Source organism: Neomonachus schauinslandi, chromosome 14, assembly GCF_002201575.2.
Source record: "Neomonachus schauinslandi chromosome 14, ASM220157v2, whole genome shotgun sequence".
Classification (NCBI taxonomy): Eukaryota; Metazoa; Chordata; class Mammalia; order Carnivora; family Phocidae; genus Neomonachus; species Neomonachus schauinslandi.
The window spans coordinates 28,672,718-28,688,858 of NC_058416.1; the positions used below are offsets into that span (position 1 = coordinate 28,672,718).

The 16,141-nt window shown below is 45.8% G+C and overlaps 1 protein-coding gene across 1 annotated transcript in view; it reads right to left on the bottom strand.

The window, feature by feature from the left end:
• Nucleotides 1–13,394, bottom strand: part of SETBP1 (SET binding protein 1) — a 335,683-nt gene extending 322,289 nt beyond the window's left edge. Inside the window, exon 1 of the mRNA XM_021686205.2 lies at nt 12,909–13,394. Coding sequence (XP_021541880.2) covers nt 12,909–13,394 — 486 coding nt within the window. The remainder of the gene's footprint in view (nt 1–12,908) is intronic.
• Nucleotides 13,395–16,141: the final 2,747 nt, after the last annotated feature.

Below are 16,141 nucleotides of genomic sequence, written 5' to 3' on the forward strand. Positions count from 1 at the left end.
TGCCGAGAGGAGTTTTACCCATTTTGTGGAATGTGATAGAAAAAGAGGATAAAAGCAAGCCCTAGCTTCAGAGATTGAAGAGCTTACAAAGCTTTCACGAGACTTGTCCCACTCTCCCTGGCTCCTTGGCATCTAGCTATTGTGGTTCCAGTGTTACAGACAGAGAAATGGAAGCGTTGAGAAAGCACCTCGCCCAGAGGTGTTCTGGAAGGCAGGCTCTGAAGGTGAGGACCTCTGGCGCCCACGCTAAGTTCAGTCCGCCCAAGCCCTGTGTGAGCAGCCGTGGGCCACCTGCCTTGCAGCTCAGAGGGTGGGCAAGCTGGGATCACAGCTTCCTGACTCAGACCTGAGGCGAGTGACTTGGAGGTCTCTGTGCCTCATTGTATACATCTGTAAAACGGGACTAATAACATCTCCACTGTGGTTGTGGGGAGGATTTAGTAGACAATATGTGTCAAATGCTTGACAAAGTTCCCAGCTACTCCAAGTACCAAAACGGTAGGCACTGTGAGGCCCAGGAAAGCAGCCCGTACCGCCAATGGCCGTTCTCCGTGATTCAGGTTTTCCACCAAAGAACGACTCTCCTCTGCCGCTCCTGGGCAGTTCATATTCTTCAGCAAGAAATCAGGAAACAGAAGAGGCTAGACACCAAAAACTAATCAAGAAAACCTCAGCGACAGCAAGGCCCGAGGTTGAGCACCTCGTAGGATCTCGTGTGACTTACGAGATGAGGCAGGAACAGGAAGAAAGACGTCTGTTAGCGCTGGTTTTCATTTTTGTTGTCTGTTTTGTTATTGTTTTTTGTTGGTTTTTTTTTCCCTCCCCCTGCCAGAGGATTAACGTGTAGTTTCTTAAACAAGGGGGTCCCCTATTTACAGCTGACGGCGGCAGCTGCAACCCCTGACTCCCCAACAGAATGGCAGGGAATCGAATCAAAGAGAAAAGCAAGTGGACAACCTTTCCTCTGGGAGCACGAAACACAATACCAGCCTTTCGCCAAACCCAGCAGACCCCAGCTCTGATTGGAGGTTGCCTCGGAACAAAGGGAAATTGGTATTTAAAAAAAAAAATCTTCTGAAAGCCAACTCAGCAGATGGTTTTTTCCTGGGCTCCGGAGGGGGGGGGGGGGGGGGGGGGGGCGGGGAGGGATACTGGGAAAACACAACTGCCACCAGGATACAGATGACTGAGAAGTGACAAAGATGGGCAAAGGGGGCTGACCTCTCACCCCAGAATTTCACAAAGGGCAATTACACCATGTGGCGGGTATCTGGACCAGGCTGCTGACCGCGTCCAACCTGCAGCTGCTGTTCATCACGGCCACGTCTGGGGGCTTTATTCAGAGCAGGGGAAGAAAGAGGCCAGCCACAGAGGGGCTATGGGAGGGAGCCATGGAAAAAGTTTAATTAGAGACTATAGTTTGTTAGGAATTGACTATAGGGCAGTTCCGCAGAAGAGCACCTCGGATTTCCCCTGCACTTTTAACATTTCAGAAGCATTTGCTCAGATTATCTTCAAAGCGATATGGAAGGAAGAGGGACAGTATTAATCCCGTTTTAAATATGAGAACACAGGGATTCATTCATTAAAGGCCGGACAGGGTTTCGGACCCAGAACCCCTGGTATGGGGTAGCCACCCTCCTTTCGTTTCTTAGGCCAGAAAGTGCTCCCGGAGTCTTGTTGTAGAGGGGCTCTTTGTGCATCCCGCATTTTCGGTCTGAGCCAGGACACTTTTGAGTGCACTGTAAACAGCTTCTCGATTGAGTCACAGGGGAGCCTACTTTCCCACAGCCCTGTGCCATGCTGCCAGCCATCACCTTCTACCACACCTCACTGCCAGGGTGCCCTGCTGAGTGTCTTTTAGTGGGGACACAGCGGTGGGCAGTCAAGAAAGGGGCTGTGAGTCTCTGGGAAGATGCCACAATGCCCAGGTTCATCCCCAGCCTAGGCCAGGGGTGGGCAGCAGGAACAAGCAGGTGGATGGCATAAGACTCAGTGATTTTCTCCTGGAGGATGTCTCAGCAGGACCAGCTAGAGTGCATCTCTCAATGATTGCTCCCTGCAGCTGGAAACCAGGAGACCTGAGGGTCCGATGAGGGTCTGAGGCTCCCCTCACCCCCAGGCCCCCCTGGTAATTACCTGTAACCTCAGGGCAAGCCATTTGAAAACCCTCCAAGTCCCTTCCTCAATCTACAAAACAGGGAGGAACAACAGCTACTTCACGGAACTATCCTAAGAACAAACCAGAAAGAGGCAACAGTTGGGCAGATGTGAACACTCTGTAAAGGTGCTGGGCAAGTGTGATGGTTGCTACCAAGTTTTCATACTATGTACTATTTGCAACAGATATTTTGACAGTTTATTAAACTGCCCTAGGTTTTTCCCTAAATGCCCTGAGATCAATTCTTTCTAATAAGGTCTTTCTATACCCCACTCAGCACTTAGGCTGAATACACCATACGACTCTATAGATTCGTGTAGAATTTAGATGTCTCAGCTCTGCTACAGTATATCAGGATGAGTGCACAAAAAAAAAAAGGCAACATGATGAAAGATTCCAGATGTTTCTAAGGCACCAAAGCAAAATACACAAGGCTAACTAGGGAGAAGGTGTTTTGATAGAGAAGAGTGTCTTCCATACAATTATCTTCATTGGCACAGAGCTAACATGAATGTGTTTAACATCCGGGCTGGGGAAATAAAATAAGTGAATATGATATTAAAAGATATAATGCCTGTCCTCAGAGAGCTTATACAATAGCTGAGAAGAAAATGCTTTACTTTTGACAGCATACTTTTAACAACCCTTTCTGTTAGATCCAAGAAGGCTATTCGCAGATGGTGGAGAGTGGTCTAGAGATAGCCCACTAGAAAAAGCATAGAAGAGGAATTCTGCATGAGATGGCCATCTACATTTCAAAGTTACCTTATTTCTGTGATTTCTCTAGAGTCCACAGACCCACATAAGACCATCATCACTATCATTTGATTCACTTCTCTGTCTAGAACTCTGCTCAAAGAGATGAGAATAAAAATAATGCAAACACCTGAATTTTGGTCCAAAAAATCCACTGAATGTAGGATGTGATGATTTAGAACAGCAAGAATAGCATGAAGCAAAATTAAATTGGAGAGTTTCCTTGACCTTGAGTTCAGTGAATACCAACAATGATGAAGCTGCCAAAAAGCTGGGACAGCCCAGGGTCCTGTTAATAGAGGTAGTGTGCTTAGAGCAGAGAAGGTTACAAACCCCTGGTGTTCTGCAAGGACAGACCATCTCCTGGTCCTGGGTCCTGTACTCTGTTCTGTGAGTGCCCACCTCCCCATCTATGCCTTTTAGGAGAAACAATGACAAACCAGGTTTCCTAGCATAGGAACCAAGGTGGTTTGGCACCAGGAAACCATGGACTCCAAGAAATAGTTTCAGGAACTGGAAATAGTTAAGCTTTAAAAGGATGACTTTGGTGCAACAGAAGAAAGAGCTCTCCTAAACCCAAGACTGCCTCAAGAGATACCAAGTCTCCTCCCTGAGGGCCACTGAGCATCTGCCAAATAACTGTCCGTGAGGGATTTTAGGAGGTATCTTTTGTTTGTTTAGGAGGGATGTTGAATGGAATTATTCAGAGGCTCTTCTGATTCTCAGTGAATTCCATGATTCTGGAAGGGTGACCCAACCATGGACCCTTTCTTTTCTTCTGACCTACAACTTCTGTGCTCAGCCTTCCCCTGCTCCCTGAGCTGGTGCCAAATTCCAGCCTATGTCCTCCTCAGTGGATTTAACCCCAAGTCTCAGACCCTTTCTGGATCTCCCAATCTTGGTTTTCTTCATGGCCCGCCAGCATTCAAATGCAAGCATGATGCTGACCGGCCATCCATTCAATGGCAGCCATCCGGTAGGAAGACAGGGAAGTTCAGAACCTAAGGTACAAGGAAGAGCCACACACCCACATACATTGGTTTTCACCTCCTCGCTCCTTAAAAAGGACAGGGATGGAAACATGGAAATTCCTATTATATGTTAAAAAGAAATTCCCTTTAGCTACACCCATGATCCCCATGAGAAGCCATTCCCTTTGGGTGGTTCTCTGGGGGGTCCAGTCTGTCAGGAAAAATACTACAAATCCTGAGCTGAGCTCCCATTCACAACACTAAGCAAATGAACCAACTGGCTCAGGGCAAAAAGCTGCCCACGCTCCTGGGCACATTTGTATTTGCAAATGAAGACCTCTCACCAGCCAGGCGGGGTGGTGCACCTTGAGGGACAGAGCTGCTGTCTGTCTGTCTCCCTTCCAGTATTCTCTCCCCCTTCCCTACTTCTGATTCCCCACTGTGGGGCTGGCTAGAAACTTGTAGGAGGCAAAGAAGATGGTCTGGGGAAGAACACAATAAACAAGGTCTAGGAAATACAATGAAGCAATCTGCATTTGATACTAATGATGGTTATCAAACGGCCTCACGGGCCAGGTAGCAAGATGGGAACTGCCTGGACTTTTCAGAGCAAATAAAGGCTTCCATTGTTTCCCCTGGTGAGGTCATAGGCTGGTGGGGAGGTGAGGGAAGTCGACCCAGGGGAGGGAGGGGTAGGCAGGAAGAAAAAAAAACAAACCTGGGACTTCAGAGAGAAAAGCACACTTGAGGTATACAGGGAGGCCCCTCGCCTTCAGAGGGCAAGTTCCCTGGAATACGATGGAAAGCTGGAAGGAGCCCTAGAACGTCTGTAGCCCAAACCTGCCCACGACGCACAGCTCCGGTTGCCTTGTTCTGACACGCTCAGACAGTGGCCTCAGCTTGCACGGAGGGCTCACCGCTTCACCAGCCAGGACATATAATTCAGACTCTGGCACATGCTGGGTACGACGGGGAGTCCATGCGGGTGTTTGCGTGCTTGTCTGTATGCCTCCCGGGGACCGGGCTCCACTGAACTTCTGCCCTCCCCTCTGGCAGCCTCGCCTTCTGGCCACTGGTTCCTCTTCGGGGGGTGCAGGGTTGGGGGGTTCCCAGAGCCTCAACGGCCACCTTCCAAGTCAGGTCACCCCAAAGACCATCCCCGTTGAAACCCCTTCCTCAAAGCAGTTTGGCCGTGTGCAAATGATCACACTGAATGTTTAGTTTTTTGTGAATAAAGAAACCACCCCCCCAACAACATGAGACTTCATTGGCTCGTGCTGTTTGTTTTCTATATATAACGCAGGCAGGAGCCTGAACCAAGGCCAGGGGCCCAGGCTCTGAGAACCTCCCTGCCACATCCCCGAGCTCTCGGCCTATGCCCTCGCCCAGGCCCAATGACTTCCTGACCAAAGCCACTCGTGTCTCACGCACAAGGAAGGCAGGCAGGGGACATCCTGGGATGGCCTGGGACATCCTGCGTGGCAGTGCTTTGAAGGCAGGACGTTTGAACTTAAAGTTGCAGGAATCAGAAGAACCAAAGGACGGGGTAGAGCAGAGCCAGAAGGGATTGTTTCTCTTGCCTTTTATTAAAAAGAAAAAAAAAAAGGCAGTGTAACTGAAGATCAACCGGATATGCAGCTCTGAGAACTTTTTGAGGACGTGAAATCGCAGTGACAGAGAAGGGGGGAGACTCTGCAAAAGCTGGAAACACCGCCAGGGGAGAAGGCAGCGCCCACTGAACCCCACTTGGTCGTTCTTAGGACACCGCTTTAACAGTTTCATTTTGAGTCAAGCTTTGAGCTCAGCGGCAATCCTGGTTCAGCAGATAAATAACCACAGAGACGAAAGACCTTTGAACCATCTCTAAATAAATCCCCATAGCAATCCCCACCACCAACAAAAAAAGAAAAAAGAAAAAAAAAAAAAACCCAACCCACTGGTGATCTGCTCTCTTAGCTGATGCTTCTGGGGGCATCAGAAACGAGACTGCCGGCCAGCGAACACAATTCAACACAGCCTGTAACAGTACGAAAGCGGATCAGCATAGAGACACAGGGGCTTCTGAGATGAGCCACACACCCCCAGGAGCCCAGCACCACTGTAGGTCACTGTGGGCCAGCTGTGTCTGCGCAGAGGAAGGTCCTCTGGGTGGCCCAAATGAGGTGGACGCTAGCCCAGTAAGAGTAAGGCACACTGAGTGAGAGGCTGGACTAAGCGCCCACAGGCCCTTCCATCCCCACAAGACACCAAGGAGGAGGAGGTGTGCTGCTATTATCCCTGATTTTCACACAATTGGGACCTAGTTTCAAGAGGTTAAATAACTTGCCTCAGGTCATACAGAGCCCTGGTTCTCTTCCTCCCGGTCCAAAATACAAGGGATCCGACCTCCAATCCACTCTCGGGACAGGGACCCTTGCTAACAGATCCCTTATTCCTTACTTCAGGGAATGAATGGCTCTTCATCAGAAAAGAACACAGTTTCCCCACTAATAACTCTGCCAGGTTCCCTGCAATAGCATGGTGTTCACCAAAGAATGTTCCTTGGGGATGTCCAAAGTGAGACTGACTACCAAAGTAATATCACAGCCAAGAGGAAAAGAGCCAGCATGGTGCTTTAAACCCCCAGAGAATCCCAAATACAGAGGAAAAAAAGAAAAATACAAGAAGGGAAGGAAGAACCAAAGTTTCCCAGAATGTCGTCATGGAACACACGCTTGGTAAATCTCACCACTTTCTAAACTCAACTCCGACACTTGCTCCCACGATCGTGGGCCTTTTTACACTGGGGCAGAAAGGAAATAATCTGATGATGGAACAGTGGGTCCAAAGAGAGGTCAAAAATTTTGTTTATAGTAACTAGTTTTGTTAAAGACTTGCCCCCATCTAGCAGAATGGCTCTTAAAGTTTCCAGTTTTTAAACAGAAATAAGGCTGCAGAGGTCAAAAGCTGGTTTAGGTTCATTCTTTTTTTCTTTTCTATTTTTTTTTTTAACATGCAGACACTGAGACCCAGGAAGGTGAATCAATCTTGCTGAAATTGTTACTGACAGAGACAGAGCTAGTGTCCAGGGCTCCCATCCCCAAGTCCAGTGTTCTATCCCCTACACCTTCAGCTCCAGATGTCAAATGTCACCTGTTGCCCCTTGGGGACAAATACTTTGTGGAGAGGGTTATTCACCCCACTTCATGCAGCTTTAGCCATAAAATAACTAGGGAGAAACCTATCAGGAACCAAAATTTTCAGGCACACTGATGAATGAATAGGAATGTGCTCCTTAAAAAAAAAAGTCTATAGAGAGAAAACATAAAATTAATCAAGAGGGGAAATTCAGCCTCTTGTGAAGAAAAGCTGGCAAGACCTGCTCTCCTATCAGGTTGAGGGTATTGTGGGGGGAAGAAGCTCATACCCCCAGGAGTTGAAAACACCACCTTCTCACCCCTGGAAGAAGGGAGGGCAAGCCCACAGTCAAGTGATGTACATAGAAGCGACCAGAGAGGCTGCTGGGCAAAATGATGGCAAGGGAAAGACACCTGAGTCACAAAGAGGATGGAAGGCTCTTTGCTGGGTGCCCAGGGCCAGAGTGGAGGAGATGAGGGGTATACCAGTCAGATAACAGGCATTCTGAGCTACCTTCTCCCCCTGCCCCACACCCCCTTCCAACTACCTAATACACCAAACTGCTATCACCACAGAGGGTCAAGAGAGAAATGTGCCTCTCAGCACCCTATGGAAAAAATGGAGAACCCTCAGTGACATCTGTATTACCTAAAGGCTCCCCTTTTCAGTTTCTCTGCCCTGCATCACTGTCATTATGTTTCCTGGGCCCCCAACACTTCCGTCTCCCCACTTCAAAGCCCACTGAGCATTCCCATTACTTACCGACTTAAATGCAAACCCACTTATTTATTTATTTGATATTCATCACTCCCTGCAATCTGATGCCAACCTCGCTTCCCATCTACATCCATACTTTGTGTTTGGCACAAAAAAGGTACTATTTAAAGAATGAGTAAATGAATGTCTGACCCACTGAACTTCCTAAGAGAGGGTCAGGAGTGCTCAGAGCAAAATGCTAGAGTCTTTCCATAGACATATGAAGACGGTGTAGGGGGATTGCCAAGAACAAATCCCGAGCATGTTTCTAGGACTACAGCAGGCCACTGGTGGATATAGGGTTAAAGTCCTTGCTGTTGGAGGAAAGAGGTTCTCCTGATGAAGCTGGGAAAAGGGAAAACTAAATCCAAAGAAGTTGTATTTTGGTCAAAAGCAGAACAAAGGAAAAAAACCCAAAACTTTAACTCATGAGGCTTTGAATTTTCTCTCCAATATCCTGGAACACTTGGAATTAAGGACAATATACCAGATGATGATCCTGTCACCCTAACTTATATGGAAGATGTGCAAGACATGTCCCAGTGCTTAGATCCTACCTTCCAGAGGTCTTTTAGAGTGTGGTCACTCTGGGACTGGAATATAGCCTTAGGTTTGGCATACAGAAGAACCGGCTTCAAAGACCAACCCTGCCCATTTGGGTTCCTGCTTTTTTGAAGCAAATGAGCCTCAATTTCCTCATCTGTAAGTAGGTAGTATCTGCCTGGCAGGACTGTTGTAAGGACTAACAGTGAAGATGAATCCATATAAAATAGCTAGCAGAGGGCCTGCCACATAGCTCCATAGATCCGAACTGTTTATTACGATGTGTGCTCTGTCGATTACCCATTTTTCCTAAAATCTTCCATTGAGTTATATCATGTGGAAATTACCTTCTCTATTTGACAGATAAAGAAACTGGGGCTTCAACAAGGTTATACTCCAGATGCAAAGCCACCAAGCCAGTTGGTGCAGATTACCACCCACATTTCCCAGCCTGGGTCACTGAAGGGAGCCGGTCTAAGAGTCCCCTCTTCCTCTCATGCTGTTGAATCTGGATGGGAGTCCCTGACTCCCACGGGAAGTCCGCAGGAAAGAGGAGAGCTGCTAAGCTCTGCCCACCTGAGAGCTTTTCAAAAACCTGTCACTGTTGGAACATTCTATGCTCACATGCTATACTTGCTTCTAGAGATTCAGTCTCATGTTTTCTATTGTTTGGATTGAGTGACCTAGAAGGGAAGTACATGAAGCTTATGTTACTTCATCACTTGCCTGGCTGACTCTAACATGCAACGATGTAAGGAGGGAGTTGCCTTTACTGAGTCCATCTGCAAAGCAGGTCCATCCAAAGGACAATTCTGAGGTCCTGGAATATATTCTGAATGCTCTTCTTAGCCTCCACTTCTCACCAAATGTTGCTCTTACACCTCACATAAATGCATTCACCATAAACCCACTTCCATTTTCAGTGGCCATCCTAATTTCATATGGAAGAGAGGAGAGCTGACCCCTGGTTAGAAAGAGTCCATGCATCCTTGAGCCAGTGAAGAGGTATCTTCATGGGTCCCCTCCTACCATCCTACCACTCAAGGGGCCATGTTGCCTGGACAGCTATAATGGCTCTCTCCAGTTTGGAGGATTGGTGTTAGGTTTGAAACTTGGAATAAAGCTCTTGAGGATGCCACACGTATACATCTTCCCCCCAAAGTAGCAGAACACACAGAAATACAGTTAGCCTAGCAAAACACTAGCTGTGATATGTAAGGAATGCTATCATTATCCTAAGGAGTATGCTTTTTACAAAAACCAATGAAAAAGAAAATCATTTGGGATCCAATATGAGCTATCTTTGCCTAAGGCTGTCAAACAATGACTTGAATAAAATTAATTGGTCTGAAAAAAAAAAAGCACATAATGATGTAGCACCCAATTTCCCCCAGCCTCCAAGTTTGGAGGTGGAATCATTAAAATCAAAACCGAACAAAATCCTTGTTATCCTGAAACTCTATGTCCTTTCCCTAAACCAAGGCTCAACAAATACATATAAATATATATATACATATATATATATATTTTTCCCCCCTTTGGTACAGGCCAGATAGTACATAGTTTGAGTTCTGTGGGACATACAGTTTCTGTCACAACCACTCCACTCTGCCGTTTTAGTGCAAAAGCAGTCACAGACAAAATGTAAACAAATGGATGTGGCTCCGGTCCAATAAAACTGTATTTATGGACACTGAAATTTGAATTTCATATAATTTTCACATGTTACAAAATATTATTCTTTGTTTGATTTTTTTCCAACCATTCTTTGCTTGCGGGCTATACAAAAACAGGCCAGGAGCTAGATCTGGCCCACAGACTACAGTTTGCCGACCCCTGCTCCAAGTCAGCATGTATATTCAGGTGACTCCCAAGTGGGCATCTCTACCAACTCAAGGATCAGCTCAACAAAGCCTCCCTCCTCGCTCCCAACGTAGGACCTGGGTCCCAGGGGCCACTCCATGAATACTTCAATGAGTGGCTTGCCTCATTAAAAAAAAAAAAGGGTGGGGGGCACCTGGCTGGCTCAGTCAGTAGAGCATGAGACTCTTGATCTCAGGGCCATGAGTTTGAGCCCCACGTTGGGGGTAGAGTTTGCTTAAAAAAAAAAAAAAAAAATCCAGAAGACTAGATTTTAAAGTCAGACACTCATTGCTTACCAAATACCATCCTCATCCTTTCCCCATTCCCAGTTACTGATCACATATTTCACATTCATACGAATAAGTGAATTCTTCCAAGCACTGAAACGGTAAGCGCGGTTTCTACTTCACCTCAAGTTCAGCTTTTGCTAACTCCGTCTTTTCAAACCAACAGGAACTCTGCAGAGTAATAAAGTTAACACTCTAATCCAATAGAGATCAGAGAATGTTTCTATCATCTATCAAGTGATTAAAACTCAGTACTGATAACTTCATGCATTCATTTCTGGAAAGTAATAGCTCCAGGCATAAATAAAGGTAGGAAGGATGGAGAAGTGCAATGTGAAGCAAGCTTAGGAATTTAAAATTTTTATAGATCCTCCCTTTATAGTGTCAGCATAATGCAGCACTGTGAGCTAAATTTCAGTCCTTCCCCTTCCCTTCTCTCCTTTCCAATTCCTAAGACTTAGAAACACTTACTTCGTAAGTCACACATTTAAAGAAGTGATTTCACCTCTCTTTCCAATAAAGCACACAAAGGGCATCCGGCTTTTTGGGTGAGGACGACAAGCCTGAGAATTTCAGATATGAGGATGGAGGTCCACTGCACAATGTAGCTTTGAAATCATCCCCGTGTCACAAAATCCAGAATTTTATTCTGGGGCATTCAAAGAGGCAGAAGGCTATCTCTGGGAACAGTCCTGTGGCTGTAGGTAAGGTCATATCTGATCAGGACAACGTAGCTCTTTCTAGGGTAATGAATTTGAGTTTGCACACCCCAAACCGTGGGCTGTTGCTCAAGTCCTGGCAGTGAGGGGGATGGAGCGAAAACAGTTACCACAGTTTTCGAGACTGCCCACCCACACAAAAATCCAACAATACACAAAGAACCGGCCATCTCGGTGGCCAGAGACAAAGATACTCATTTTCAAAGCTGAAGAGACCCGACTCCAAAGCAAAGCCTCACTTTCTAAGTGGAGCCTAATTTGAACTGTTGCATTCTCTTCCAAGAATTTCAGGAGGTTCCACAAGCATCTAGAGAATCTTTGGTTTTATGACAGAGACCCCAGAAACCACCACAACTTGTCATGAGGACAGGGGAGGGAAAGCACTACCTCTAAGTTCTGTAAAAACAAGACAACTTCTAAAAATTACTGCATGTTCCAAATGTCAAAATAAGACGACCGACTGTCTTGGCTTGCCCAAGACTGAAAGGGTTCCTGGATGTAGGACTTTGGGTTTTAAAACTGGGATAGTCTGAACAAACTGAAAGGCACTGGTCACCCTAGGAAATCTCTTCTTATTCAAGTCTTTGGATTTTAAATGCAACATATCAGCCAACACACTTAGCATGAGGAAGGACACAAGCCCTACACCAAAGAAAGAACATGATTCCTAGCAGTTCTATTGAGAGCGACTTCTGAGAAGCTCAAAAACCACTAGAAACATAAATGTTACAGATTATCTCTGAGTCATAAAGGAGAGAGGGTCATTCATATGTGCTATTTTTAGCTAATCCATCATATCCAGAGCCCAAACAAATCAGATGTGGGGGAAAGTTACAAAGACACTGATGAACTCTTACCACTCTGAATCTAAAACCTCTGAAAACAACAGGGCCCCTTTCAGAGGCATTCACCAGCCCCAGACAATTTTGGGGACAAACACTTCCCAGACTACGGCCATCCCCTGCTATCATGGCTGAGTGCCATACCCCTCCCAAGAAGGGAGGTCACTGTGATATAAACACGATGTGATATAAATACCATGAAACCTAGACCCATTCATTCCCAACCAAATGACACCACCTAGAGAGCTGCTTGTCACCTGTTTGACTTTTAGGAGGAAAATGACAACCAACTGAGTGTATTCAATGCCCAGTCTTAAAAAATCTACACTGTGTTAAACAGTGATTAGGGAAAGAGATTTTTCTTTCTCTAGCTTGAGCTCCAGGGCTCACCATTGGTTTTCAGAGCAATGATCTTTTAGCCTTCTAGCAGCCTAAATCCTATGAAGATGGCTTCCTCAGTCCAGTGAGTGACTTGCCTATTTTAGAAAGACTTACAGCAGTAACTGAAACCAAAAGGAGGTTATATAGGTTCTTGACTGTTATGATTGACCAAAAATTTTTAACATCCCACGCTTAACTCTACGAAAAGATGCAAATATTTTGTCACAGGTTAGCCAGGTCCGACCCAATCAATTGGTGGCTACACAATAAATAGGAATGCTCCAGAATTATAATTCTAGAGGCTATTGATTTTCATGTGGGTAGAAGATATAATAATAAATTAGACACTGTACCAAGATATCAGAGGCATTTCTCCTGGAGGGCACTAAGTATTCCATCAAAGAGATTGATAATTCCAAAATAAATATGTAATAAGCACACAGACCTTTAACAGTTGGAGGGAGAATGGCAAAAATGAATAAACAAAAAGCCTACAAAACAGGGTTCCCTACCTTCTTTTTGGAGTGGCTTCTTTCCTCCTCCTTCGTGGCTTTGCTATTTTTCCCAGCACGGGACACCTTCTGGTCGCCAGATTGCTTTATGGTGATCTTGATCTCAGGCGGGCATATATAGTTCTCCAGATTCTTTGGGGGTTTCTTAGCCCGCTTGGTGGTCTGAATCTTCAGCTTCAGACTCCCCTCTGTGAAGTTTGCCTCCTTGATAGAAAATTCCTGTTCTTCCAGGCCATCTCCTGCAACCCATTTCTCACTGTCTGCATTTGAGTTGGAATCCACATCTCGCCCTGAGCCCAGTTCATCCTCCTCCTCCGGCTCCATGCGTTCTCCACCCACTGGGATCCCCTTCCCAGCTCCTGGAGCAGAGAGCAAAGGTTCGCCTGCACAGCCAGGAGCAGCTGGGGGCTTGTTTGAGGAGACAGGCAGGAATTCCGACTCGTCCCCCCTTTGCCGGGAGCTGCTTAAGATCTCCCTGGACTCCATGACAATCCTACAGTCTTCAGGAGTTCTCAGGAGGTGGGACGGAAGAGGGGAAAAGGGAAAGGTGAGAAAAGAGGACGTCCAAAATCCCAAGGACAAAGTGGTCCAGCTGCTGGGTTCAGAGTCCCAGGGATGCAGACACAGCCACGTGTTCAGAAGAGGTCAGATCTGCAACTGAGAAGCAGAGACATTAATTAGACGTGGCAGGAAGGAAAATGACCTCAAAAGGAACTCAACCTAAGTTCCAGAAGCCCCTTCCCTCTAATCTATGGCCATCAGAAAAAAAAAAAAAAGTGATGGGAAAAAAATCAAACAGAACATGCATATCCCCAAATTGGATTCTATTGGCAGTGAGGGAAACACGCACACACGCACACGCACACGCACACACACACAGAGCCCTTCATTGAATTGTTAATTTTTATGGCTATGGGCCCAAGAATAAAGAGAAGAGAAGCCAGTCCTCCAGTCCAATAACAAGCTAGACGTTTTTTATACTGAAGCCACAGCGAGCTGAGTCACCACCAAAACCAACCATGACAAAAGGGAAGTCTGAAGTGTTGAGGCAGGTCTGTGGGAACGGCACTGGGCTGGCTTCTTGCACCACTTCCCTCTCACACGTGAAGAACAGTTTGCAAACTGAACACAACACCGCCCACCCCCCGAGCTGTCAGGGTGAAACCCTCTGTCATCTTGGTGGAAGGACACTCACCTAACCTCCTGACCATTCTTTCTTTATCATTTTTCATGCTAAATTATTTCAATTACACAAAATTATCTTTATTTCTTAAAACAGACGCAAAGCTTAGATGCAGGCTTGAAAGAGGAAAGCATAAAGAGTTCAGTGGAAAAGCACTTTGAATGCTGTGATTAATGCAAAACAATTGCTAAAAAATGTTTCTGTCCACACAAAAGATATTTCATCATGATCAATTATTTAGATAAAAATAGCCATCCAAGACAGTTTTAATTCCCTTTCTGGTCCTGAAATGAAGTAGCATTCTGTCTACACGACAACAAAAAAGAGAAAGAGAGAGAGAGGGAGCATTTCACAGGCCTTTGGAAAGGTCAGGGATGGCTCTCCCCACCGCCCCTCCCCACCTCTCCCCACCCCCGGGGATCTTTGATTCTGCCTTCCTCCCAGAGGAAACCAGAAACATCAGTCAGGTTCTCTTTAGACCGTCATAGGATCAGCTAAACTATCCCTCACCCTTACTCACCACATGTCCCATTATTCCCAGTTTCAGACTCATCATTTTCAAAGCCCCAAAGGAAGCCCAATGCTCCTCCTCAAGAGAAAATTGAGAGCCCTGAGGCCGCACAAAACTTCAAGGCTTTGTCTCCTTCCACCCTTAGGCTGCAGGTAAGATCACACTCAAGCCTTCTTAAATGGCTCAGAACTCTGAGGTTTCCCAGCAGAAGACATTACCCCACACCTTCGGTTTCTACCTTGGAGCCCAGCAATGTAAGGTATTAACCAGCACATGTGCCCACCAGAAAATGCCCAACAACAACTGCAAAGACACATTCAGAACAGTGAAAAACGGAGCCTGGAGACTGGCCACGTATTTTCTCCCTCTGGAATCAGGACATTTTCAGCTGACATCCTGCGAGGAAGCTAGCCAGCAAGACAGCCAGGGTTTCAACATGAACCTGCTCCCCAGAGGCGCCCAGGTGCGTACTCGGCTCCTGGAAACTGCTCGGCCCTACAGAAAGACACATTTACAACTGCATCCTCTTAGGGGAAAAGCCGATGAACGCAGCATTTCTAGAAGAGAAGAGGCTGTCCGAGTGAGAGTAAGAGCATCTTCACTGAATTTGTCACACAAAGACTGAACAGCCACCTGTGCCCCAGGCTCCAAATGGACCAAGTCCCCACTTAGGGGCTGGGGAGGGCAGTGAGACCCGATGACAATGAAAGATTCTTTTACTTATAAGATCATTTGTCTCATCTAGACTGATTTGCCTACCTCCCTAAAACTTTATATAATTTTTTAAAAAGCCGTATTCAAGTCAACATTCATTTTGGTGTCAAGGACCATACTAGATGTTGGAGGAGACATCCGGATGCCTCAGAAAGTGTTCCTGTTGACAAGCAGCAATTGTCCAAAAGATCTTTCTCAGCTTGTACCCCAAATCCATCCAAACTGCAAGCCATGTTTTTCGTGGTCGTGTCTGGTGGTTTACTTCCTCTGGCAAGAATCTTCAGTGTACATTTTAATTCCCTGGCACAGCCTACAAAGTTATCCTTGTGTCAGGGAAAAAGTGAGGCAAGTTCTCCACTAAAAGTTCCTAGACTAAATCCATTTGGAACTTTGAACGTCTATTGCAGGTTCTGTGCTGAAACAGAAGATGATGAAATCTAACTTTAGAGGAATGGATAGCAGTGTGAAATGGGCATATTATTAAGACAGTATCTTCCATTAAAAAAAGATTTCCTTGTAAGAGTTCCTTAGGGTTGATGTACATCTAAAACTAATGATGTAATGTATGGGGATTAACATAACAATAAAAAAAATTTTTTAAAAATAAAAGTAACCAAATCTAATTAAAAAAAAAAAAGAGTTCCTTAGGGTTGATGGTATAAATCATTAACTAATTTGTAGAAGACCGTGCTCCAACACTTAAAGCTCAAGTCATAAGAGGTCCACAAAACATGAAAATCCAACAATCTGTTTTTCAGTGCTCCTCCAGTCAAGACCCTAAAATAACAATGGAAATACAATCTCTTTCCTTAGGGAGCTTATGTT